This window comes from Marmota marmota, unplaced genomic scaffold, assembly GCF_001458135.2.
Source record: "Marmota marmota marmota unplaced genomic scaffold, marMar, whole genome shotgun sequence".
NCBI lineage: Eukaryota > Metazoa > Chordata > Mammalia > Rodentia > Sciuridae > Marmota > Marmota marmota.
The window spans coordinates 17,628,913-17,656,014 of NW_026000048.1; the positions used below are offsets into that span (position 1 = coordinate 17,628,913).

Here is a 27,102-nt window from a genome sequence, read left to right on the forward strand (position 1 = left end):
CCAGCCTCATTTTTACCATATGTCCATAACTAAGGCTCTTATTTTCCAGGTGTATACCACTGTGCAATTCATTTTAGGACTGTAAGCTCATTTCAGGGGTGCCCTGTGATCAAGGGCAACTCATAAGTTTGGAAGTGAATTAATTTGGATTTTGCCTCCAACTAAAATAGGAGGAGGATACATAGACTTGGACAGTCTCCTCACTAACCAGAGCAGTGAACTGATTTGTGCTTATCGAGAGCCAGAAGCTGCTCTTGTTCATCTTTCTATCCCTCATGATTCTGTGCTGGACGCCTGGCTTTCAGCACTTTTTGATAAATGATCTTATATGGTTTCATTTACACCCACAGACTCAGGATGAAAACTGAACTTGCCATTACCCACATTCCTAATATGTGTCCTTGTTATAGGGAAAGAAAAAAAATCCTCTCACTCAAACACTTTGCCTGTTTCAGTAAGGCAAGGGTGATGGGGAGTTCAGGGGGCCGTGGGGGCTGCATAGTTGCCCCCCAGGGAACATGACTTGCGTGAAGGGTCACAGGTACCTCAGTGAGGGAGGAACCAGGCAACTTAACTTTGATTGCAAAGTTTCTCAACAGGTACATGTGAAAGTATTGTTCTCCGGATCCTGAAGCACAGTGGATTTGCTTTTTTTTTTTAATGGTTGCTCAAAACATTACAATGATTTGCTTTTTACTTCTGCCTTTTGCTCTATTCTCTTTTGGTGCTGGCTTTTAAAATTTCCTTCTTGATTTGTTGATTGCTTCCTCTTGGTGGAAGACCTCAAAGTTTGGCGCACAGATCCTGGCTCCATCTTCGACATCGATCCCCTGGAAGACAATATTCAGTCTAGAAGTCTCCATATGCTCTCTGGTATTGCTCACATTCTGAGTTCCTCTCCTTTTATGTGGTTTTGTCCTGAAAGTGAGTCTACTATGCCTGTAGAATTTCCTTGTAGCAACCGGGTAATGTAAAGTTTAAAGTTGAGAATTCTTAAACCTCCATAAGCGCTCTGCTACTTTAAAATACCATTAATTATTTATGAAAGTAAAACTTGCAAAGGAGCTTTTTAATAAATTCTAGATTTGTTTGTCCTCGATTCATTTAAAAATGTGTCTAGAGCTTACTTACATTTGCTTTTGATTAGTGAATATTATTTAATAGGCCTTCTGGGCTTACAAATGCAGTTATTTGGATTGCACCAGGTTTTTATGAAATACACAGTAACAATATTTTAAAGCTAGATTTTTAAAATAATATGTGGAATGGTAGAAAGGTTTCCTGTGTAGTGTCATAAATATCTTGAATAGACTTGCAAGAATTTGAAATTTCTCTCTGAGCTTTTACATGTAAAATGAATAGCTTCCATAGGAAGCTTGGCTTTTCATTTAGGTGGCATGTATATAATGAAAGGAAAAAATGAATAGTTTGAATATAGTGATAGATGACTTGACATTTCAGACTTTTCAGACCGTGTTTAGCAAATGAGGTCTGAAAAAGGTTTGACAGCTATACAGTTATTTTATACAATATAATACCATAGATTTATCATTAAAATCTTGCTCTACCCTCTGATTTTACTCTAAATTTAGTTGTTGATGTTAATAAAATTGTGGGTCCAATGTAATGTAGGGATTCTAATACTCAAATAGCTAATTTGATCCACACAGTTAGCTGAGCTGTGTCATTTAATTTTCTAAGAATAAAGAAAAGACAAGTACCGCATGCCTGGTGACATTTTTGGAAAGCAATTATTTATAACCAGATGTTATGCTTGATAGAAATTTATTAGTTTGCCAGTGTTTTCTTAGTCCTTGTCAATTTCCTATCCGTTAATATCTCCTTTAAAATCTAGACTTCAAATGAGTATAAATAACCTTTAAGTCATTTATGTAGTAGATTTAATGCATACTGAAGTTTGGGAATAGATGATTAGAAACTTACTGAGATTTTGGATTATTATTTAATAAGGGATTGTTTTTCTTTCCCACTGAGATTTTAATTAATGTCATTGTTCTTTGAGTCACTTAATCACATGTCTGAATATTTTCCTTCCAATGTAGAAAAGGCGAGTCAATATAGGAGACAGCGGTCTCGATCGTATTCGAGCAGTACTTTTGGTACAGGTCTGGGAGATGACAAGTCTGAAATCTCCGAGATTTACCCTAGCTTTTCAGGCTGCAGTGAGGTCACAAGACCGTCCGATGAAGGAGGTATCAAACCGTAGCCACTTACCAAAAAAATTAATTCACTTTAAAAATGTGTCATGAGAGCATTTTTAACATATATTTTTCACCTTTTCACAAACATTCAGTCTGATTCACTTGAAATTTTAACATTAAATTTACAAAGTTGAGTCTTTTTTTTAAAAAACTACTAATTTGCATTTTTTGCATGTAAGTTTTTTTTTCCTATCTTCACAATATTTTTCCTATTACTATACAGGAATTTGTAACTATAATAGGGTCTTGGGGCTTGCTATGTGTCTGTTCCACAGGAGTTGTATGTGACAGATTTACACAGTCACAATGGAAACTTGAATTCTGCATAGTTTGTATCTGATTTCCATTAAGGGAAAAAAAATCAATCTTACTGTAATATTTGAGTAGCTAAGAGATTACCATGAATTGGCGCGTGTTTAAATATTGATATAAATTTGCAGACAGAGGTAGGTCTTGCCAAAAAGAAATTGAGTATGAAACTTAGGATATGAGATTTTTTGAAAATGGAAAATACTATTGATTTTTAATAATCTTCTATTTTATTTACCCACTCTTTTCCTGTACCTTCTCCTCTTTTCTGCATCCAAGCTGGCAGATTAGATCATGATTTCTTTGGGGTGTTAAAGCTGATCCCGCTGATAAAGCTGTTCCTAAAGGACAAATCTAAGTCGCCCCTCCCCTATTGCCCTTAGATTTTAGTGTAGTGAGGAGGGGGACAGGCCTGTCAGGCCAACAGAATACTGAATTTCCTTTTAAACCACAAAGGTCATATTGCTAAAATCCCTAAAGCAGGAGATTTTGAAAATGAGCAGTTTAATGCCAGGGTGGGGGGAGGGATGGGGTTGGGGGAGGGGTGGGGTGGGGGGGCAGTAATAGGAAACTATGAAAGCTCTCGTCATTATGTATCCAGTTTCTGCATTAATTTCAATAAAACCCCAATGAGCTTATATTCTATATATCTCAAATTAAAAATTCAGACTAACTTTAGCCTTGTAGAAAGTTTTGAAGGTTGTATTTTCTTTATATTGCCAAATAAATAGTTGTAAACCAATTTTGTTTTATTGTACTTACAATACCAATGAGAAGGTCTCCCCTTTCAGTGTATGATTTACTAACAAAAGGTTCAGTAACTTACTGATTTTTTTTTTAAACTTGGTCTTACAGATTTCCCCATTTAGTGTGCTTTGTGGTTTCAGAGGTACAGAATAATGTTGATGCTTGATGAGATAAATAAGCCCCAAGAAAATATACATACTCATTTGGATCAACCTTATTTAATATGACTCTGTTCAGTGTATTGGAGTTGGAGTCTTTCCGGAAGGTAATGCGCCATAGAGTCTTGGCTTCAATCTCTTACTTCAGGTCTGTATACACCAGCACAGTATTCGTTCATTTATTCTCCAAATGTTCATTGAGTGCTCGTGTACACTAGCCAAGAGTTTGGGTCTACATTGCTTAGAGCAATGAGCACAGGAGAAATGGACTGGCTATACAGGGCTTCACATCTGGAGGGGAACCCAGGTAGTAAGCAAATACTTACCTAAATAATAAGTAATCACAGACAGAGTTCAGGGTATGGAGATGGGATGGGGGCTACAAGATGTGTAACAGGACAATTCCATCTGGCCTTGATGTCAGGGACAACTTCTTTGGGGAAGGGATATTTGAGCTGAGAAGTGAATGCCAAAGTTAATTAGACCTACAGACTTTGTGAGCAGAATGTTTCTGATAGGCTAAGACACCATGACAGTGTGTCATTAAGACATGCAAATGGAGGTGTCAGAGAAGCAATCAGAGTTCAGAGGAGAAGGCTGCATTGGAGATAAATTTGGAAATCATCGTCCAAACCTGTGATCTTGATAAACTTGTATAGAGAGGGAGAATTGGAGATATCTCCTGAAGACTCCTTAATAGTCTCTGTACCAGCAGATGATTCCAGGTGAGCTCTGATCTCATTACATTCTTTCTTCTAAGGCTGTAAAAACCTACTGTTGTTAGTTGTTTACGACCTTTTTCTTTTCTCAAAGCACCATTCCTTTTTTACTTTTCTTCCCCTAATTATTTCTAGTGAGAAGACTCTATATTAAGCCAAACAGGATGAGAAAATGTCTCCATTAAAAGAAAGTATAGATGAATCTCTAGCATTTGTATTAGAAGTTGATTCACAGTTAAGAGGGAATAATTACATTTGTCTTTGAAATGGGAGAACTTCAGTCTCTGGAGAAGGTGACAGGAGCCAGATTTTTTTTTGGCAGACACAGATGACTCAGTGACTCAAAAGACTGCATTGGTGAATTTTTGTCATGCAGAGTCACCTGTTAGAAGATGAACATCTTCTGACTTCAGTAATAGTTCCTAGTTTTGAAAGTAGATACTGAAGCATGAAGCAGAAGTTGAAATGTACCGGTAAGTTTATAACATCAACAGAGCCATGTGATACCCACAAGACTGTTCATTTGAGAAGAATTTAGGACGTGTGGGTAAATGCTCCTAATTTCCTTTATTTGAAGTGAAACAAAGCACAATCTTCCCATGGCACCTCATGCCTACATTCAAATGACTAGTGACATAACGAACATAATACATGAAGGCTACCTCCCCCACTCCACCATCCTCCCAGGTCCGTACTTCCTGGGTTTCCCAGGTCACTAAGTGGTAAGTGAAACTCTCCAGGCACCGAAGCCAACCTCTGTGGCATCAATCTCAGCTCTCATGCTTTACTCATACCCCACATGGAATCCATTAACAAATCTCGTTGCTTTCTCATGGCAGAAGCATCCAGAATCTGAGTGCTGTCCTTACCTCCATGGCTGCTACCCTCATTTCAGCCATTGCCCTATCATTTGGATGACCTCAGTCCCCTACAAAACTTTTCAGAGACTTTGAAATGTAGGGTCTCCTTTGAAATGCATGCTCTGGAGCTCTGGTAAGGAGGAGTGGGTGGTATAGAAAGACACTTTTATGGTAAGGACAGCTCTTTGATAGAAATCTTTAATGTCTTTAGAAGTAACAGTTAATCATATGCACTTACTTAAACTCTGTCCAAGAAATTGAAAAGTGTTTTATAACAACACTTGTTAGGAGTAAGATGAAGAAAAAAGAAAACGTTCTTAAGTATTTCAAAATGCTATGTTTTCTTCTAGATTTTGTGGATTTCTTTAAATGTGGTTAGGATTTTATATAATAAAATGCATCATATCCCAAGAAGCTGTCCTTTAAGATTTGGTCGTCTTCTTGGTGTGGAGTGGCTTGTGTGACAGGGAGGTGATCAGGATGCTGAGCAGGGGGAGAGGACACTAGGCTTGAATCCTGACGCTCACTGCTTGGATTAGGTCCACTAGAGGTCATGTGGCCTGATCAGCTCATTTCTCATCTGTGTAGAACAAGAATAACTGATATTTCTTCTTCTTCTTCTTTAAAATTCTTTTTAGATATACATGATAGTAAGGAATACCTGATGTTTCTTAAGCTAAGTGCCATACAATTAAGTTAATTTTTTCCTTTCTCTTTCTTCTACCTGTGAGAATGTATTTCTGTTTTGAAAGCAATCTGTTTGACTTTATGAATTGATGGGCAGCTGTGAGTTCACAGTTTTGGGGTCCTTCTCATGAGATAGAAGAAATTCGGATTGTTAGGACAAAAGGTTGAAACATTTGGCTTATTCCCCAGAGGCAAAAATACAATGTGTTCATCTTTAATGTTGGGTTTTCAGAGCATTAACAGTTAAACCTTCCCCTTGAAGGTCTGATCATTGTCTCAGTTCTGTGTTTCTCATGATATTTTCTCATCTTGCTTTGATTCCTGAATATTTTCGTTCCCTTCTGTGATCCTCCTGGGCTTTCTCTATTCTCGATTCGACTCTCTAATGTATTAAGTTACCAAAGGGTTTTCATTTGACATCTCTACTGTGTTACTTTGATTCAATAACAGAAGCTTTTATTTAAACTTGATCCAGTTGTGTTTTGATTCTTGAATAGTATTATTTGAAATTATATTTATTGCCTTTTGGTATTAGTTTAGTTTAACTTATTTTTCGTTTGACACACGGCTCCTCTGGTGGAAATAATCCTGCTGGTGTCTGCTTATTTCGCTGTGAGGTTGCCTTTGATCTTTGTGTTTGTCTTCACTTTGCCTGCACCGGGGCTCTGCCTCCTGGTATTGCTTTGTATTCCTTTGGTTTCCCTTAACTTGTGTATTTTTTTTTTTTGTCATTGTGAGTATTTTTATGTGTTCGCAATCTCAGCCCACGTTTACCCTCCTCAGTTGGAGCTCGTGTTCCGTTTGGCTTCAGGTACTTTACGTGTTTCTGTTTTCCTCTGGAGCATAAAAGGGTATAGGAGTGAAATGAAAAACAGATGCACTTTTCGAAATAGACTTTTTCAGTTTTGCAGCCTTGTGAACTTTGTCATTTTGCTGTGAAAGAATCTTATTGGAATGACCTAGTCCTGCCTTCACTGACCCAAAGCAAGTTTCTGAATTCTGTGGGGTTTAACCTAGCCTAGCTGGGCTGTGCTTCTAGCGCTGTATCTCACTTAATATGTCTTCAAAAGAGATTAACTTGTAAGAGTTGCTTCAGAACATTCTGGAACTCAACCTATCATCCAAATGGTGCCAAGAGGGCAGTGAGCTCATTAGGTAGCCATTTGCCCTCCTGTTTTAGTGGTACCCATTGCTCCATTTGCTCAGACAACAAATATTGATTCTCTCCCATATGTGTGAGATGCTGGGAACCCACATATAAAAGAAATACATCTATTGTCTTCAAAGAGCTCATCGTATTCTATTTGGTGAACCAGATGGCGAAAATCATTGCACTCAGGAAGGTGTCATGAGGGAGTATTATCCAGGATCAGAATTAGCCAGGCAGAGAACAGGGTAAGGAGTGTTTTAGGCAGAAAAAATGGCATAGGAGAGAGTGTAGCATATTGGGGACTTGGTGTGGCTTGATGCCTCTTGAGCCTAGGCTGTGTGTGTCTTCACATGGGCTGAAGAAGAGCCCAGAACCAGAGGGTAGGTAGGGCTGAGTTCAACCTCTGCAGAGACAGAATTCAGTTGCATGTAACCCCAGGGCACTTTTCTTGGGCTTTCTCCTGCTGGAGATTTACAGGTTCTTTAGAGGACCAGTCACCTAGACTTGTAGGTACTCGAGTGTTTTCTGAGAATCTGGGCTGCCTTAGGTGGTTTAGATGCTACTGAGGGGATGACTACTTGGGCATCAAGAGAACAGGAGGCCTTCTTAGCAGTCCTCCAGAGGAGCCAATTGTATAGAAATGGCACTGTGGATTTTTATGTCCAACGTTACAATGTCCCTTATCCTTGACATTTTTCATTTAGGTAAAAGATCAGAGACATCAAACCAAAGCACCTTCCTACTATAACGGCTTTCAGACTCCACATGAAATATCCAATTTCAGGGTGTTTAATGGGCATCTCAAATCTTATATCTGAAACCAAGAACTTATTTCCTATCTCCCCCACCAAAAAAAAAAAAAAAAAAATCCTCGCCTGTTCTTTGTGTTCACCCCCCAGCTAATATTGGGGAAGGAACCTGGGAATCAACTTTATCACCTTTCTTCCTCTCACACTTCACATCTGATCTATCTATAAAACTGATGGCTGTATCTTCAAAATCCCCAATCCAGTCACCTATCACCTCTTCGGTTGCACCCAGAGAGAATCACCATCCTGTTTCACTGTGATTGTAAAATATGCTCCTGGTCTTTATGATTCTATTCTTACCTGCATTGGGCTGACCTCACCCCATTGGCAAAATGATCCTTGAAGAATCTACACCTGATCTCATTACAGCCTTGTTCAACATATTCTAATGGCTTGCAGTCACTCTTAGACTTAACCCCAAATTTATAATCTACAAGGGATTGCATGATCTGGTGATAAGTCTCCCTCGTCCTTGATCATATCTCTGATTGTATCTTCCATCGGCCTCCCGACTCTAGCCATACAGCCCTCCTGGCTACTTTAGGATGACAGAAGTCCTCTCACCCTGAGCCTTTGCAATCACTGGGCCCTTTTCTGGAATACTCCCCCAGTGTTGTGCCTTTCTCACTTCCTCCGGGTCTCTGATTAGATGCCAGGTAATCATGAAGACTCTCCTGGACCGCTCATCCCACACACGCCCATAACTCCCTATTCCCTGCTTTATTTTTCTCCTAAACTCTTTTTACCACTGCCATTTTATTAGTGTTCATTAATTCATATAGTATCTGTCTCCCCCAGAATAAAACTCTATTAGAATATAATCTTTTTGTCTGCTTTCTATTTCTTTGATATAGAAATTCTGCAATCAGCACCTGGATTATAGATACCCAATAAATATTGTTGAGTACATAAATATGCACAAGTCTAAGTTTAACCCAAAATGTAAAGAATTTGCTTTGATACCCATACCCAATCAATGCAACTTCACATTAGTTTTATTGTCTAATTAAAGCTAATTTGATTTGAGAATAATCATACCACTTGCAGATTTTTGCCTTTTTTTTTTAAAAAAAAAAAAAAGCAATAATCTTGGGCTGGGGATGTGGCTCAAGCGGTAGCGTGCTCACCTGGCATGTGTGCGGCCGGGGTTCGATCCTCAGCACCACATACAAACAAAGATGTTGTGTCCGCCGAAAACTAAAAAAATCCAACTGGAACATACTATTGTGACCGCTGTCTAAGCCAGAGTCAGCCAATGATCTTTCATAACCAGGAAAGCAGTAAATGATTCCAATGTTAGTACTTCTGTTCTCATATAAATACTTCTCACCCCAATGGTTTATTTTTCTTGTGATTCTGTAGGACTCAGTAGGGACTCACAAAATAAATGTGCTCATCAGAATTCTAGAATCATCCCTCCTTTATTATGGCCTTTATCTCCGTGTACTCTGGTTATTGAGATCAGGAACTCCATGGGACAGGGAGTGAATGTGTCATGGCTTTCATCTTGGTACTTTAGCACAGGACCAGGAGTGCTCAGTAAATGAATGATGAAGGGAAGGAAATACAGGGCGAGAGCAGCTCCTCTCATACCTAGGCACAGTGTAGGTCACAGGGATGTGGTGAGTTTCTCAGGACAGTAGACATCCTTAAAAGATAAAATTATCATTACATTGAGAACAGAAATATTAAGCACAGGTACAATGTAATAATAAGCTATTAATATATTTTGAAAATGATGGATATATATCTAACCAGTATTATTTCCAAATCTCTCAATATGAATAATATCTGCAAAGTCACAATTATTTGCCTAGTGTTTGCATTAATTTTTTTGTTGATTTTTCTCTTCTCATGAGTGAGAAGAGAAAAATCAACAATAAATCAGTTTTTATGATTTTATAGATGGCATCTTGCCACTGGTTCAGGGTTTTCGGTTTTTAATCATAAGCTTAGCTTTTAAATTAGATAAACAGAACTGCCTACTAGATAATCTACTCCTGGAAAAGGAAACGGATTCACTGTTGGTGGGAATGTATTGTTACAGTCATTAGGGAAAACAATATGGAGGTTTCTAAGAAAGTAAAAATAGAACAACCATATGACCCAGCAATTCCTCCTCTGGGTATATAAACAAAGGAGATTAAATCACTTACTATGTAAAGCTGTCTGAATTTCCATGTCCCCAGTGTAGCATTATTCCCTCCCAATCATTAAGATATAAAAACAACCTAAATGCCAATCAATGGGTGAATAAAGAACATGTAACACATCCATATTCAGCCTTAAAAAATGAAGATCCTGATATTTGCCACAACAGAGATGAACTTGGAGGACTAACTGAAATAAGCCAGACACAGAAAGAAAAATATTGCCCAAGGTTATGTGCAGAAAAAAATATTTTTTTAAAAAAAGAGTTTAAATATACAGAAATAGAGAATATTACAAGGGTTGTCATGATGGTGATGAGGGAGGGGATGGGGAAATGATGGTCAGAGGGTATAGGCTAGCAGGTCTGCAGGATGAGCAAGCCTAGAGATCTAATGCACAATAGAAGGACCACAGCTAATAAAAATGTGCTTTATTAGGGATTTTTGTCAAGTAGATTTTAGCTGCTTTTCTTATATATATATATACAAAGTAACTGTGTGAGATGATAGATATGTTAATCTACTTCATTACAGTAATGATTTTACTATCTATCTTTATATATCCTATACTATCATGTTTTAAACCTTAAATATACTATCTAATTTATTTTTTAAAAAAGGAAAAGAAAATACACTTCTGATTTAGAAGTATTCATCTTCATTCAAAAAATTTGCTAATATTTCTATTTTAGACACTAATTTAATTTTATCATTACTAATTGGTGACCCCTGACTCTACTTCTCTCTCCCCAAAATATCCAACTTCTTCCTAAAGGAGCGTTTCCAAAGAAAATTCATTCAACCAGAGAATCTCAGTTCTGCTACTTCCCAACCATACTTGAGTATTGTTATGTTCAAACTGAATTTGAGACGTTTGTTCTTATCTCACCCAAACGCGATGTTTTGTGTTTAGGAAGATTTGAAGAGTTGATTATAAAATAAATTTCTGTGATAAAAGTAATCAGTAAAAGATGACTTACTGTTCCTTTTTAATATGAAATCCAACTAGTAGGCTATTGCATGATTAAACCTAAGCATCTAACCAGTACATAGAGCCCATGGAAGGTACACATTATAAATTATTAGAAAAATTTATTTCTGTTCCTCCGTCAAGAAAAACCTTCAGGCTTCTGCTTGAATTTGAAGCTTTGGAGAAACTCATATTCTCTCTCTTCATTGAAATGAAATGAAAGGTTGTAAGTTTCCCTTTTTGCGTGGAGGAAGGGGTCAGGTCGTAATGAGCAGCATTTGTTTGAGGATGCATGTCTGACTTCCATTGATTGGCCAAGGTTCAGAGGGTCCGAGATGCCTGTGAGGAAGAGGCAGCTGATTCTTCAAGTAGCAAGCAGTAGAGCATGAGGAAATACGTTTCCTGTGAAGCTGAGCTATTGGGAGAAAGAGAAGCTGTCTCCATACTCTACATTCTTTATTTTCTTATTCTTTGGGGATAGTGCATACGTGTGTCTACATACCGTTAAGGACCATGTGTCATGGAAATATCATTAAAGACTCTAATTTGGGACAGAAATTAGTTCCCTTTTTATAGCAATGATCCTACTTATATTAGTGGTTTGAATTAGAGTTACAAGTTGGAGAGTTTATCCCAGCTTAAATAGCTAAAATAAGCAGCATCTCTGAGAAAGAAAAAGAATGCAAGTTGAAATTCAAATCCAAATGCAGGGGTAATTTGGCTAGATTATTCTTAAGCAAAATAGCAGGCATTCTTAAACCTGAAGTGTCTAGTCCTACTTAAACCATATTATGTCTTAGTTCAGTTCTGTCAGAGAATATTCACAGACTCATTTTTTTTTCCTAGAGAAAAACCACTTAGCTTTGAAATCACAATGTACTGCTTTTCTGGGCTTGTGGGAATTATCAAATTTAACTGGCAAATAATTTAAGATGTAACTAATTTTATGTTTTGTCAGTACTTAGGAACTGTAGAGTCTCCAAAATAATATTTTAGAAGGACTTAGATAACTAAGCCAAACATATAAATAAGATGCTTTGAAATGTAACATGTAAGGTTAGATACAAAACTACAATGTAGGTATATTTCCTTTTGCCGTTGAAAGATGATAAAGATTCTTTAATTATTCAATTTATACTTTAAGCAATGTTATAAATCTGATTATCTAAATTTAGGGAAGAAAATGGTTCAATTGTATCTTATATTTAATTATATGTTCAACTAAATCCTTAATATGTCTGTGGCAGTAATGCTGATCACTATTTTGATGCTGTCCTGGGGTGCATTTTTTTGGGTATTGTACAAAATGATTTTCAATGTTGGGTGTCGTCATAATGGGGGTAGTCATTGCTCAGTTGGAAAGTAGTCAAAGTTGCATTAGGAGCTGTAATATTTATTGGACATAAACTTGAAATTATTCATATAGAGAAAGATGAATGACTTGATAATTTCCCTGGACAAAATAGAATGGTATTGTCAGTGGGAAGAAGAAAGAAAAATCAATCTTTTTCTCTCCCTCCTCATTCCCTCCTTCCCTTTCTTTTAGACTTTTCAGAGTCCAAAATGACAAAAACAAACAAACAAACAAACAAACAACAAAAACCCTGTAATCTCTTGCTTCAGAAGTGATCTGAGCTTCCTTTTCCAAAAGTGAAGGAATGATTGCTACTATGGTCTCTTCCGGAGATGTTCTGGCTTGTTTGATCAACCACACAAGCGTCAGCTTTTTCATTGGGTTTATTGCCCAAAACTGAACCCCCAACCACAACATAAGCCAGTGACAAATAGAGGAACCTCTGTGAGCCTAGCAAGCCCGACTTGCTGCTCAACCTGAGCTCTTAACCTTCAAGTTGTTTGTCTTTCTCTCCCTCCCACTCCTGCCAGCCCCCAGCAGATAAGATGGACTGCCTTGTCTTCAGACTTCAGATCATGTCCTCAGTCACTCCTGGAAGTTTCTCTGCTCTCCAGACCGCAGTACTCTTGCACTTCCTGAATCCACAGTGGTTATTTTGAAATGGATCTTACCCCGTCTTGCCATGTCTTCCAACATCATTTTGGTGTGGTACAGTCAAGAGTTTGGACCACTGACACTAAAACCTGGTTCCCAGCCAGCTCTGATTTCTACCTGGTTCCTTAACCTCACTAACCTTCATATACTATTTCTGTAAAATGAAGATCATGGTGACATTCACAACAGTTTTTGCACATGACATGCTAAATACAGGGCCTGGCACACTCTAAATAGGGGAATTGGATGTCCCAAATTGCCTCAGACTAAGGGTGTTCCTAGGAAGCCCAACTCTCTGTGCGAAAACTGGGTATGCCCTGAGCAAACTGAATTGGTCCCCCTAATTGTGAGCATTTATCTTATTTAACTTTTACTGTTTGCCTATTTTGTATTCTTGGGGAAGTGAAATCTTATTTACAAATTTTCCTTGTTAACTTCCAGAGGGCTATGCACCTAGGTGCTTAATTATTTTTATATAACTCGTATTTTCTTAAGGGACTGGTGGTTGTGCAATGATGTGAATGTACTTCATGGCAAAGAACTGTACACTTAAAAATGGTTCAGATGGCAAATTGTATGATGTGTATACTTTACCATAATAAGAATGATTTGCAATCTTAAAAGGTCTTATTAGTTTTATAAAGTAGTAATATTCTATATTATTATATAGTAATTAAATTTAGTGAAGAGTAGAAAATTAACACAAATAATATGGTAGTGTAGAGGGAGGAAATTGTCAGAAATATAGCATTAGCTTGAGAGAGAAGTTTTAATTTTGCAAAGACATGTTTTTGTCTTCACATTCCCCCTCTCTTAATGGTGACCAGCTCCTACTCTGGTCAGCCCCTGGGAAGCAGGGTCCATGTCCCTTCATGGTCTTGTGGCACTTGTCTTACCAGGAGTGGTCATATTAACCTTCTAATTTCTCACTAATGAACTTCCTTTCAATTCGGGTTTCTTCCCACAATTCCTTCACATGGTTCATGGACCCTGCTGGGGTGGAAAATTTAATATATGAAATGTTGATGAATTTTATTTTTTTGCATATTTCCAAAGATTGAGCGATTAGTTTGGATTATGATGATGATCAGGTGTGTCTTTAAACGTGATGGTTTTTACTCACCTGTGGATCATATCATTTTTCTGTTAAAGTCTATTAATTCCTAGTTTATCATGCAGTAAGCCTGTTCCTTAGGTAGTAATTTATTCATAACTTGTCATTAAAAACCAACAAACTAAAACCTAGAAGTAATATGGCTTGTTTCTGTTTTCTTCAGAGAAAGAAAAATTTTTATAGTGTTAAGAATTCTCTCAGACTAAGAAATAGCATCTTGTTGTTAGATTAGGGATCAACTCCATGGTTTTAGTGCCCATTTATGGCTTGTGGGGGGGACTTAGTTGCCATGAAGACTTGAAGCTCTGACATGAAACTCAATGATGTGTTTAAGAGATATTTCAGCCTAAAGGTCCACATTGTGGAACTATTTTATTACCAATTAGCTTGGCCACCTTGCTCATGAACTCGATGGGATCTAATTAGAATCTGTCTTATTGTTTAATATTCACTTTTAATGAGCAGCCCTTTATACTTTGTCTTTTAGCAATCCCTCTTCGATTGTCTAAATAAAGATTCCTGTGCTAAAAACAAAACAAAACATCAGAACATTAATTTCTTTGACACACATTAGCTGATAAAACTGGTATTAGAGAATAATGGTGATCATTTCGTTGGATCCTGTATCCTTTATTGGAAAATTTTTCAAGAGTGATTTTCTCCTTATACTGGATTTTAAAAATAAAGGGGAGAAAGCCCCCAAAATTATTTTCTCAGTTCATGTTATATTTATAGTCAATAAAGACTTTTTTTGGACAAGTTGACTTTGACCATATACTGAAGTCTGTAGTCATTTAAGCCTTCCACCTTGTCTTTAATGACTTGAGACCTATACTGTGCCTTCCCTAGCAAAAATAATTGTTCTGTTGTCACCCTGCTTAATTTTTGAACTTCTATTATTTTTCACTATTATGTCAAGTTGGAGCAATACCTATTTTTGGATAGTTGTTGTGATAATTAAAGAGCAGCATACAAGCACTGTACATGTGAAAGGACACTTCCTTCTCTTCCTTGACCAGCTATGGGTGTGTCCCCCAAATTGAACCTCTTTGGGGGTAACTTTCTCCCCTTACTATGGGTTCATATCCTTGATCCACTAATTTTAATCTCTGTAAATTTGCATAGATCTTCTCCTTTTCTTCAGTTTCAGATTTTTTAAAATATGTTTTTAGTTGTAGATGAACACAATATTTATTTTATTTTTGTGTGGTGCTGAGGCTCAAACACAGTGCCTCACATGTGTTAGGCAAGTGCTCTACCACTGAGCCACAATCCCAGCCCCAGTTCCAGATTTCTTAAACCTCTTAAAAATGTTTTCCTCCCTTCTCACCTTCTATTTTGTGATCTTGAAATCAACACACTTCTTTATTTTAGTTTTATTTCTTTCCACTTTAAAAATAAACATTTAAATGAAAATATTGGGGGCTGGGGGTGGTAGAGGCCTTGGCTTCACTCCCAGCACTGCAAAACAACAACAAAACCCAAACCCAAAAATTACATGTGTAAAAATATATGCAATATATATGGGATGTTTTTGGAATAATTCTGCTGTGTACTAGGAGGAGACATTTTGGTTTCATAAGAATAGGAAGACATCCCAAAGACTGCCTGAAACGCTTGGTGCTTTAGTTAGCTTCCAGATCTCTGGTCAATGATCTCACCAATGTGAAATGAAAGTTGAGTCAAACTTCTGAGCTTTGTTGTTGTCTTAGGTTAACAAAAGCTCTTGTTTTGTGGCTTTGATGTTGTGGAAATAAAACTGTCAAATTCAAGCCACTTGGGTTGGAATACCATTGCACCTTTCTTGTTCAATATCAATGCTGAAGAAATCTGACCACCAGTTTAATGAAAGGACACCATGTGTTTTTCTCTTTTCCAAGATGTCCTTGTTTGTTGCAAAGTTAGCCTGATGTCTTGCCTTTTGAAAAATAGTTTGCATTCTACATTTCGTGGAAGAAATCCCATATGTGGAATGACTATCTTTCAACTGAATTCTTAACAAACTGAATTTTTGAAGCCATCACTTTAAATTTCCTTTTGCTTGTTTTATCTGTTTCCAAAAAAAATCCATGAGGCATAACTACAGAAAAGCAATGTTTTGCCTCTTTTAGCATTGACATTTGTTTTTACTAAATTGATTCCTCTAGGCTCTCAGTTATATTTTTCACAGCTCCTAATAGGAGCTTCTTATTGCACCAGGTATAAAGTAGATAACAAGGTTTTATAACCCCAAAGGAACTTTTTGTTAAGTAATTCAGCCAAGGAGAGAAATAAGAATAATCAATAAAAGTATGAAGAGAAACCAGTAGGGCTAGATGGATAAAAGCTATTCTGTAGTGTCTCATTCTAAATTCTCTCCCGGCTCTCTCCAACCCACACCTATTGAGGACTAACACATTACTTTCTTTATTTTACTCAATAACAATAACTACTGCTTCTCTTTGAAGGGCAGATTTCAGCCATTGAATATACACACCATTTTTGAAATCCCAAATTAGAGAATATAATTCAAGAATAGAACATTCTTGAATGGTCACTACCTACAGGAACAGAATTGGAATTGTGATTTATAAACTGTGAAAATAAATGTATTACAGATTCTGAGTTAGCATATTTTTTTTCAATGTCCTTTCCTGAAAGTTTTATTCCAAAATATTTTGAGACAGTTTATCCTCTGTACCAAAAAAAGTAAAGTTCATAGTTAATTAGTATAACAATGGATTAGAATTTAATTTTCTTAAGTACATGAACAGAGGCATTTATATTTAATCTTTAGAATTTGTAGATAGATTCAAATAATAATTAATGAAGAAATAACTAGTTTAAATGATTAGAAACAAGTTTACAACTGCCAGACCCAGGTATATGGATAAAATCACTGATTTATGCTTGTCATTGAAAAGGCCCTAAGTATCCAGAGCCATTTGCTTAATTGGGTAAAGGTCCAGTTTCCCAGGACCATCCTGGCTCCAGGACAGTTGTCTTTGTCACTTCTCTTATGCCTGGCATGCCTTGAACATGGTGGACAGTCATAATTATTAGCCATTACGGAGACTTACTATGTGTCAGGCAATGCAGAAGCTGTGTGCACATTAGCTAGTAAGTGTTTGCTGAGAGTTGAAAGTCAATGCAGTCTTCAATACACAAAGAAGACCTTCTACCTAGCTATGTAAGGGGACCTAAATATTTATGGAAATTTCTTGATTTTTCATTGTGAGTGGATTTTGACAATTTCCTTAACATCCCTTGACATGAAATATTTAAGTTGTGTTGATAATCTTGAAAAGTGCTGTTTTCTGAAGTATTTGGTGTTTAATGCTATTTTAATAACTTTACAATGTACACTATGTAAAGATCTTGGCAATTCCTCTTAGATGCCTTATCTTGACGTTAAATAAAATTCATACCAGTTTGTAACATAAATTCACTCAAGAACTATTAAAAGAATCCCTATTCAATATTGGGGGAACACAGCAAGGTTTTATAACTTTCTGATCAGTAAGATACTTTAAAGTATCAATGATCTTGTGTGTCATTAGAATAAATTTATTTGTGAAAAGTATTATAACACCCAAGAATTACATCTGCTGATTTCTTTTATTATAAAACCTGTCTTCAAAAAATCAACCCATTACAATTACTATATCTTGCAACTTGGTTAAATGAAAATGGCAAACTATTAGGGATTTAATAACACATATTTAGTATAACCTTTATTAATGTAATATATACTTTTTCAAAACAATGAAGGGCATGCTACTAAATTACCTTCATTTATAGCTGTTTTCTGGTTACAAATATTTAAATATATAGAGAAACACATGCAACTATGTCTTTTGATTTTGTTGAGATTTTATCTAACTTCTGTGTTGGTTTCTCTAGAAATCAGAGTTTTTTTCAAAGTTCTTCAAAACAGAAACTGTGTGTTTTGAGTGCCATAATTGGTGGTGAGGACAGCACAAACTGAGTAAATCTCATTTGATCCCTTTTTGTTTGTTTGTTTGGTGCTGGGGATTGAACTCAGGGGTGCTCAACCACTGAGATATATCCCCAGAACTTATTAATTTTTATTTTGATACAGGGTCTCACTAAGTTGCTCAGGGTGAATTGCTGAGGGTGGTCTTGAACTTGCGATCCTCCTGCCTCAGCCTCCCGAGTCACTGAGATTACAGATGTGCACCATCACGCCTGGCAGATACTCTTTCTTTCTTTCTTTCTTTCTTTCTTTCTTTCTTTCTTTCTTTCTTTCTTTCTTTCTTTCTTTCTTTCTTTCTTTTAAAACATAGGTAATGTGTATGAAATTCTTTAAGTGGTCTTGTTCCTCAGGCTTTAGTAAAAAAAAATACTCAAATAACTTACTTAGTCATGACTTATAGTCAAAAAGGAGAATTCATGTATTCTATATAAAGTTTTATTTAAAGGGTATAAACTTTGTACTGATAATTACTGAGCAGTCATACATTGCTAAACATATGTTTTGTTTATCATCTTTGTTAAAGTAACATTCAGCTGTATATCTTAGTATTGAAAGTATCCATTATATGAGAATCACTCTGAAAATATTGATATTCTGCCATTGGTTTGGCAAACTAATTAAATTCCTTTAACATTCTTATTTTTATTTTGGAAAATGCCTATAAGAATGACATGTACAAATAAAAACATGATTTTGTTAAGGGATTATTGGAAATTTTTGTTTTGTGTTTACATCATTTTAACATAGTATCTATAAGAGTAATAAAATATTTAAAATATAATTTGCTGCATGCTTAACTGATTTTTTTTAAAAAATGTCCTTAATTACTGAGATTTGGACTAATCAAGAGATTGCTTATAACACTGCTACTCAAATTTCACATGACACTGCCAAAAGCATTTGTTTTCTGAAGCTTCTAGCAGAGCATGAAGCCTCTTTGAGGGTTCATTGGGGAGGGGTGTTTTAAAGCTAACTCTGTGGAATCTGTGTGTGTGTTTCATGTGCAGCGCCTGTTCTCCCTGGAGCTTACCAGCAAAGCCATTCCCAAGGCTATGGGTACATGCACCAGACCAGTGTGTCATCCATGAGGTCTATGCAGCACTCACCAAATCTAGTAAGTGTCATTTAAAGTGTTCCTACCTGGTCTTCCCATTTTACCTCAAAAATACAAATGCACGTGGAATACATTTGAAATGCTGATGGAGCATTGGAGATCAATGGTGACGTGTTGCCATTTATACAACTCTTTCAAAGGAACGCCAAAAATATATAGGTAAAGCTTTCAGAAAGGAAGGCATTAGTAGGCATTGTATGAAATAATCAAATGTACAAGAAATCTATTAGTTAGACATCTTAATGTGATCATGATTGGTATTAGTCAATTATAGAATCTTCATTTAGGACTAAAAAGGTACAAATATTTAATGGTCATATTAATGAGTTAACCTTGATGATCATCAAGATGGCCATGGAGCTGATATAATTCTACTAAAATAGCTAATAGGATTTTGAATGTTCCCAACACAAAGAATTGATAAATGTCTGGGGTGATAGATCTGCCAGTTACCCTGATCTGATCATGATGCATTGTAGACATGCTTCAAAATGGGCTGCACTGTAGCCCATAAATTTGTACAATTACTATGTGTCAGTTAAAGATGTATTTTTGGAGAAAAAAAGGTCTTCAAGTCCCCTTGTTGAAAATCTTGAAATCTTTGAAGTCTTTTTTTTTTTTTTTTTTTTTTTTTTTTTTGCGGGAGGCGAAGTAGTGGGGATTGAACTTGGGTAATTGATGATCATCAATTACCGGGAATTGACCATTGAGCCACATCCCTAGCCCTATTTTGTATTTTATTAGAGACAGGGTCTCAATGAGTTGCTTAGCACCTCAAGGTTGCTGAGGCTGGCTTTGAACTAAAGATCCTCCTGCCTCAGCCTCCTGAGCTGCTGGGATTACAGCCATGCACCACTGTGCCCGGCCATCAGAAATCTTGAAATCTTGATAGATTAATTCAGTGTCAAGTTTGGAAGCAGTACTTGAGGTCATCAAGTTATGCTTCACCTCTCATACTGAAATGGCTTTTCCCAGCCCTATCACAGTCCCTTGGCCTTTGTCAAACACTTAGGAACATGCCACTTTTCTAAGCTGTAAGATAATTGGTACAAGTGTCTTGATGTCCCAGCCAGTTTCCTCAGCCCATGAATGCTGTTTTTGAGATTTTTCTGGTGGTTAATATTAGCTAAATTCTTATTGTTAAACAAAAATGAATATAGGAATACTCAAAATTCCTCATTATAACAAGGATTTAGTTATATGAACCTCCATATTCAGAACATTTTTATATTACGTTTCTATCATTGTGATACAACAACTGTAAAGGGAGTATATAATTTTTTAAAAAATTTGTTTTACATTTTTTTTTAAAAAAGGGAAACAGAAATTCTTATTACCTATTTAGGAAAGATTCCTTGACTCTATTAGGAGGGACCAGTAGCAGAGGGGCAGTGGGTTCAGGCCCTGTCTGCCGCTGTGATGGGTTTGTCATCTGGAGACTATGGAACAGGGAGAATCTACATAATCTAGTTTCTGGGACCATCTGAAACTGGGGAAGTCAGCTTTATTGTTTCAAAGCCTACTTTTGAAGGCTAGATGATGATGGTGACAATGACGACGACGACGATGATGATGATGATTGTCTCTCCTCACTGTCTTTTCTAGCTATTCTGTTGTCTTTATCTCTGCTCCGACCCTCCAATGTTAAGTTCCCCCCTTCCTCTTAGACTGATAAAGTGAAGATCAACACAATTAGATGTTAGACTCTGGTTTACAGATTTCCCCAATGCAACATCCTGGAAGTCCTTCCTGGTCTTGCTCTATGTGTGGGAGGGTCTGCTGTGGCTAGCATGTGTGGCTGTGACAATCCTGGTACTCATTGTGTCATTCCTTCTTGCCTCCTCAGAGGACCTACCGAGCTATGTACGATTACAGTGCCCAGGATGAGGATGAGGTCTCCTTCCGAGATGGCGACTACATCGTCAACGTGCAGCCCATCGATGACGGCTGGATGTATGGCACAGTGCAGAGAACTGGGAGAACGGGCATGCTCCCAGCAAATTACATCGAGTTTGTGAATTAATTCCGTCTCCTTGCCCTTTGAGCTTTATTCTAATGTATCCCAAACCCAATCTTTTTAAAAGATAGAAGACACTTTTAAGCAACTTGGCAATTATTTTACAACAATGTATCCTTACTTTGACAATTAGACACACAGGTACCAGGAAGGAGGAGTGAATTTTGGCCGACTAGAGCAGCATATTCAGTAATTCCTGTAAACAAAAATCATTACTGTCTGGAGACCTGGTGCTGCTAATTGTGTTTGTGGTTTCCTTTGATTGGTGATTGAACCCTTCTGGGAAATGTATTTTTGTAGACTTTAATAGAGACGTTGATTGTCCCTTCAATGTAATGAGTGTGTGAAACTTCTTAGCTGTCACTTTGGAATCACCAGAAGCCAATTCTCAACTCAGTAACACAGCCAATAATTTAAAAACCGTTTAGCTTTTGAGTCATTAGGCAATTTCCAGTTCAACTGAAAATTGCCTACTATAATAAAATGTAAGCAGTGGCAGAATGATAGTCTGCTTAAAATTTTATTGACTGGTAGCCTTAGGGACCCAACAGGAAATTTCCTGGATCCCAAGGCTGACTGGAATCTGTTTATTTCTCACTTGCACCAAGGCATATCCTACTCCCCATTTACATTCTGTGGACTCAAGTACTGCCCAGTTCCACAGAACATCAGGACCAAATAACTTCACAGCTACTCTGTAAAGGGCAAAGATTAATGTCATCTGTATTATTTCCCTAGTAGTGTTTACCCTGTTGCATGTCACGTAGGTTCAAGTTTCTGTATCATAGACAGCTGCACTGCCCATTCCTGTTGTTAAAAGCAAACAGTGTGGCTGATATCCAAAGCCCTCCCCTGTAGCTGCCAGCGCATCAGAAAAACATATATTGAGAAGTTGCTTGAGATTTTCCTGCTGTATTGCACTGTAGTTTTGAAGGATTTACACCTTAGGAAATAGACGTATACTCTAATAAATAAGTGATTTAGGTATTTATTGAGCGGCTTTCATTAACTTAATGCTGCTGTTGATTTAAAAGTGAAGAAAACTTAATAGAATCCAGTGGAAAAAATGGCATATAGAGTGTACTAGGAAAAACCCCAGCAAACAAAAGTTACCAACTCCATATAGAGATGGTCTGGTTTTCTTATTTTGGAAAATGGTCTTCAAATTCTGGAATGGGATTCTAGCCATTAAGACTGGTTAATCAAAAAGACTTTCTTTCTACTCTGTGATTTTTATTTTCTAAATCACTTTCATAGGAATGTCATCAGAGATTTTTCAGTACAAGCCAAACAGTTTGTCTACTGAAAAAGACATGGTTGGCATGTTTTGGGTGACTTTTCAGGCATTTGCTAGATTCACAGCCATAAGTGTAACCTTTGCTGGTGGGTGTTGGAATTTCTCCTGGAGCCTGCAGTCAAGGTCACCAAGAGTTTGGTGTCTGTTGACAATTCTGTGTTTTTCTGATTGTGCCCTTTATTGTGACGTGCAACAGGGTAGCATTTGTGTAGAATCTGACTCTATAGTTGTGATGAAACTGAAAAAAAAAATGAAATTGCAAAAATAAAATGTATGGGCATTGGGGACATATTATTTGATATATTCAAGGAAATTAACAAAACAACCTATAAAACAACTTTTCTTGAATGTTTACTAGTCTAAAGGCCAAAGCTGGTTCATTAGCACCTTGGAAGAGTTAGCACATATTTTTGAAAATCTATAATTTTCCCCCTTTTTTACATTAAAAGATCAAAATAAGCTTTATTGCACTAAAGCTGTTTCTACAATACATTGATATGCAATTTAAAAGAGAAAAATTCAGGCAAAGATCTTGAGGTATTTAGAAGAGGTTTACAGATTACCAGATAGCCAGTGCAACTGATTTTCTGTCATTTAAATGGCCAGTCATAATTAAACTGATTAAACTCTATATCTGTTTTGCTGTCTTGTATAAATGCACAAAGACAACTGAACTTGCAATAATTTTGCAAAAATTTGTGCATTAAAATCAAGGGCAATAAGCCTGCTTAATTTGATTAGATTAAGAATGTCTTTAAGTTTTGCCCAGGTGGACCTCTTTTTTTTTTTTTTCCCTCCTTTTTGGTGATCATTTAAAAAAAAAAAGTAGCCACTGATTAAATTTCGGACTTAATATGGCAGAACAGGTACAATTTTTAGTAAATAGCACATATATTAGGAAGTTCAAAGGAACTAACTTAAAATAATACTTGTCATCAGGAAAGTTACCATAAAGTAATAGTTTGATGGTTCATGTTTTTCTTATCCATTGACTTTAAAATCAGATTCATTAAATGCAGAAGTCAGTACATGTGGAATTAGTGCTCTAAAATTTTAAGTTTCATATAATGTTTGCATAGCAAGCTGTTTCAGCTTCAAGACTCTAGGAATTAAGATCTGATCAGAATTCAGCTAAAGGGCAGTTATTTTCAATAAAGACTGAGGCAGAACAAGATATTGCATGCTTTTGAGATTAAAATTCGATAGTGGTATCGTTACTAACGCTTGTGAGGATATTAAGCATCTCAGCAGAATATAAGCAACACGATACCAAATTGCTACTTTTACAGCCTCATTTTTTTTTAAAAAAGCTACATTCTCGAACAACTTTTCTACTTTCCATATGCCTCCTGCCCACCTTTAATTTGGCAACAGATATCTCATAAGTAACACAGCTAAGGGAGAATTTTAAAACGCGTCTTTTAAAAATCAAGTTAAAGGCGGCTGTGTAAGTGCTAAGCACAGAGAGCATGCACCCGATTCCTTAGTGTGCCCTCAAGCCTGACAAAAGCACAAGGAACAGTTTGATACACTTTTAAAAAGTTTCTGAAAACAAAGCTGTTTATGGATCATATTTCTCTTGAGAAAAGGATAGCAACAGAATATATTGCTTTCATTGATAAGTATTTGTAGTACATATGGTTTTATTTTATTTTACTTACTAATTCTTATTCTCTAGAAAGCTGTCTCCCCTATGGCAAAGTGAGTTCTTCATGTCTCCTTGTTATTGTGTGCACATCTGCAGCATAGCCCAGTTTGAAATATTTATCTGGTTGTCAGCCCTCCACAGAGGCCTGCATCTTACCATGCCTCCCAACCTCCAGACCACACAGGGACTTAGAAGCACAGTTTCTTGAAGCACCTTGTATGAATATGGATGAGATTAGACCAGCCCCTCTCTTGCTCCTACTTACATGGCTTGAAGATGATGAAGATGTGGTTCTGCCAGTTTTACCACATTCTTTCTTTCCTGGTCCTCTCAGTGTTGAGCCTTACAACACTCAGGGAATTAGGAAGAAGATTTTTTTTTTTCCAAAAGAGTTAGTGGAAATTCAAGAGTTGTACCTCGTTTTCAAGTTCATCCATCTCCAATGGAATGTTTTTAATGAAAAGATAAAGAAAATGGATGTGATCTTCAATAGCACATCCCTATAGAAAGTGGATGTGGTTTATACCAAAATCATAATTCAGATATATTAAAAAGGTGCCTTTTTAATTGCCCTTGTTTATCCATTATGATCTTAGAAAGAAAACTAAGCAAGCAAGCTTCTGCCTATTCTATAGTAATATTTTATTATATGATTCGTATTTTTGTGGTGGGGAAGTGGGATGCTCCTGACAGATATTAAAGGTGGTAGCTGATTGTATTTTACCTTTAAAGGTTTAGAACTTTATAAAATGCTAACTTCTGCTATCTATTTCTGAAACATTCTTTGTGGATTTATATATAGTTAAGATGTAATAAATGCTAATTTGGGGATTTAAAATATCTATTGTAAGATAGAATGATTATATTATGAGACTGAATTCACTACATAAGATGAACTCCATAAGTTAATTATACTTTTGCATCTGATAATCTGAAAGTGACTAGACAGGGGTTGTTTTGGGTCATATGACATGATGATGATAAAACTTTAGCTAAGTAAGAAGCTAGGTAAACTAACTTAGGGATGCTGAAATGAGAATCTCTTTCTGAAGTATTCCATGCCCTTTAAGACCCTTTTGAGCAACTATTGATGATCAAAAAAGTCAAGACATTGTATGATTTTTTTATTTTTTTATGGTCATCATTCCATGAAACTTAGACTCCTGGAATCCACAAACCTGGAAGGATCCCTGGCACGTATTCTCCCTGGTTGTCCATATTACTTCAGTATATTCATGGGAATTTCATAGGCTCTTTTGTGTTTGATATGTGGTATCCAGTTTGCATAGTATAAACTGTAATCCAATTGTTGTTAAGAATGATTTACTTTAATGAGAAAAGAGAAAACTGCTCCCCAGGCCCATTCCTGAGTGACCCTACCATGAATAGCTGAGCATTTTGGAAGCAGCACCCAGTATGTAATGGGCATGATATGTGTGGAATTGTCGGTCTGTGATATAAATGCACATTTAACCATTGTGTAGCTTGACTCCTGATTGCTTCAAAATATGTAGTGTTATGGTGGATTAATTTGTGAGACTGTACTAACTTTGAGAGCATAACAGTTGTGAAGGAAACAATGGTTTTCAAATGAAGGGGCTTACAGAATGATATGATGTTATTAATATAGTTTGGCTTTTGTTATACAAATTGTTAACACCAGCTATTAAAATATATTTTAGTAGAAAGGCTTTAATCATGTTTTTTTCCTCTACACTGTGAATCTTTTAAGCCTTGGTGGACTAGAGAAACATCGTGCTGCCCAAAGGACTAACCTATGCAAACGAGTTCACATTTCAATGGATGTCACAGTAAATGTGTAACAAGACATACTTTCTCCTGCATTGAAATAATACATTAAGCCTAGCCTCCAATATGTATAGTGTAGTCACTCACAAACCGACCATACTCATTTAGTATTAGTATTTGTTTCAAAGTAAATCTCTTGTTTCAAAGTAAATCTATCGAAACTACTTGAACAATGTTAGAATAAAAATGACAAACGGGTATATGTTGGCCATGGGTCCCTGCAAGTGGTCTCTGATGGTAGAACTGTGTTCTCACATGCACTCTCTTTAGGGTCTAAATATTCTGTTTCCTCTTTCTGTATTTGTAAAACATTATAATGCATTAATTTCCTATTACCCATTTGGTTTGCTTAAATAAATGCAGGATATAACAAAATGGTTCTACTTCTTGACTGTCACCGTGGTTTCTCGGAGCACCAGTCACTAGACACAGGGTCACTACCGAACCCGACTATAGCCTGGGTATTGGGTTTTAAACTCGTGTTAAACTGCATCAAAGCTGAATGCTGGTTTGGGCCAGTCATTTCAAATATGCCCCCCTTCCCCAACCCAGAATGAACTTAGATTTAGGTGATAATAATATGATGCTTTTTCAAGCTTAGTATCTTACTGATTTCATATCAAAGTACTACAATCATGCATCATTGTAGTTAACTTCTTTCAGGATTGAATTCCTCACATGTCCTCACTAATACAATTCTAATTTTCTTGTATTCGTAAGATGAAAGAAACAGCTTGGAGCAAAAAAAAAAATGCACAAATTGAATACATGAAGTGGAAAGATACTCTGATCTCTCTGCTAAAAATGGCTCATTTGTTGTAGAAAATAATTGCTTCCCTCCTCCAATTTTCCCATAGTTGAAAAAGTGAGTTCCTATTTTTGCCCTCATATAAATTTCAGTAGATTAGGTCTTAGCCTTATCATATTATTTTGTAAAAGTTCCTCTTTGGTGCAAAGTCCTTACTAATTGTAAACTAATAAGCTTTATGGATAACACCTGCTCTTAGAATAAACACTTCAAACAATTCTTGAATTTCCTGTTTTTTATATGTCAAAAGTATGAATTGTATATTTCATGTATTGTTAATCAGACTCATGATATTTGAAATTACAAAGCAGCACAGTTACTATTTATTTGAAGAATTTCCTATCTTTTTCTGCCTCCAAGACTTTTTTCTTTCATGATTATAAATTTGCTCTTTGAAACTCTGGTGGCGGAGGAAATAATTAACTTAAGAAGATTTTTGCTTTTCTGACCTTAAAAACGTTAGGTTTAGAATGTACAGTGTTTATGACTTTATCGTGCTACCTTATAAATTTGTGAAGTTGGTGTTTTGT

General features: G+C 36.5%; 1 protein-coding gene across 11 annotated transcripts in view; it reads left to right on the forward strand.

Moving 5' to 3' along the window:
* The window catches only part of Nebl (nebulette), a 337,929-nt gene extending 311,790 nt beyond the window's left edge, over nt 1–26,139 (forward strand). For 7 of the 11 annotated variants that reach the window (XM_048812743.1, XM_015495260.2, XM_048812735.1 and 4 more), the window contains 4 exons: nt 781–873; nt 2,064–2,213; nt 18,887–18,993; nt 20,840–26,139. In XM_048812743.1, the coding sequence (XP_048668700.1) occupies nt 781–873; nt 2,064–2,213; nt 18,887–18,993; nt 20,840–21,016 (527 nt within the window). In that variant the 3' untranslated portion in view covers nt 21,017–26,139. Of the gene's footprint in view, nt 1–780; nt 874–2,063; nt 2,214–12,665; nt 16,958–18,886; nt 18,994–20,839 lie in introns of those variants that run through there. The other 4 variants (XM_048812744.1, XM_048812740.1, XM_048812741.1 and 1 more) reach the window with 3 other exon arrangements.
* Nucleotides 26,140–27,102: the final 963 nt, after the last annotated feature.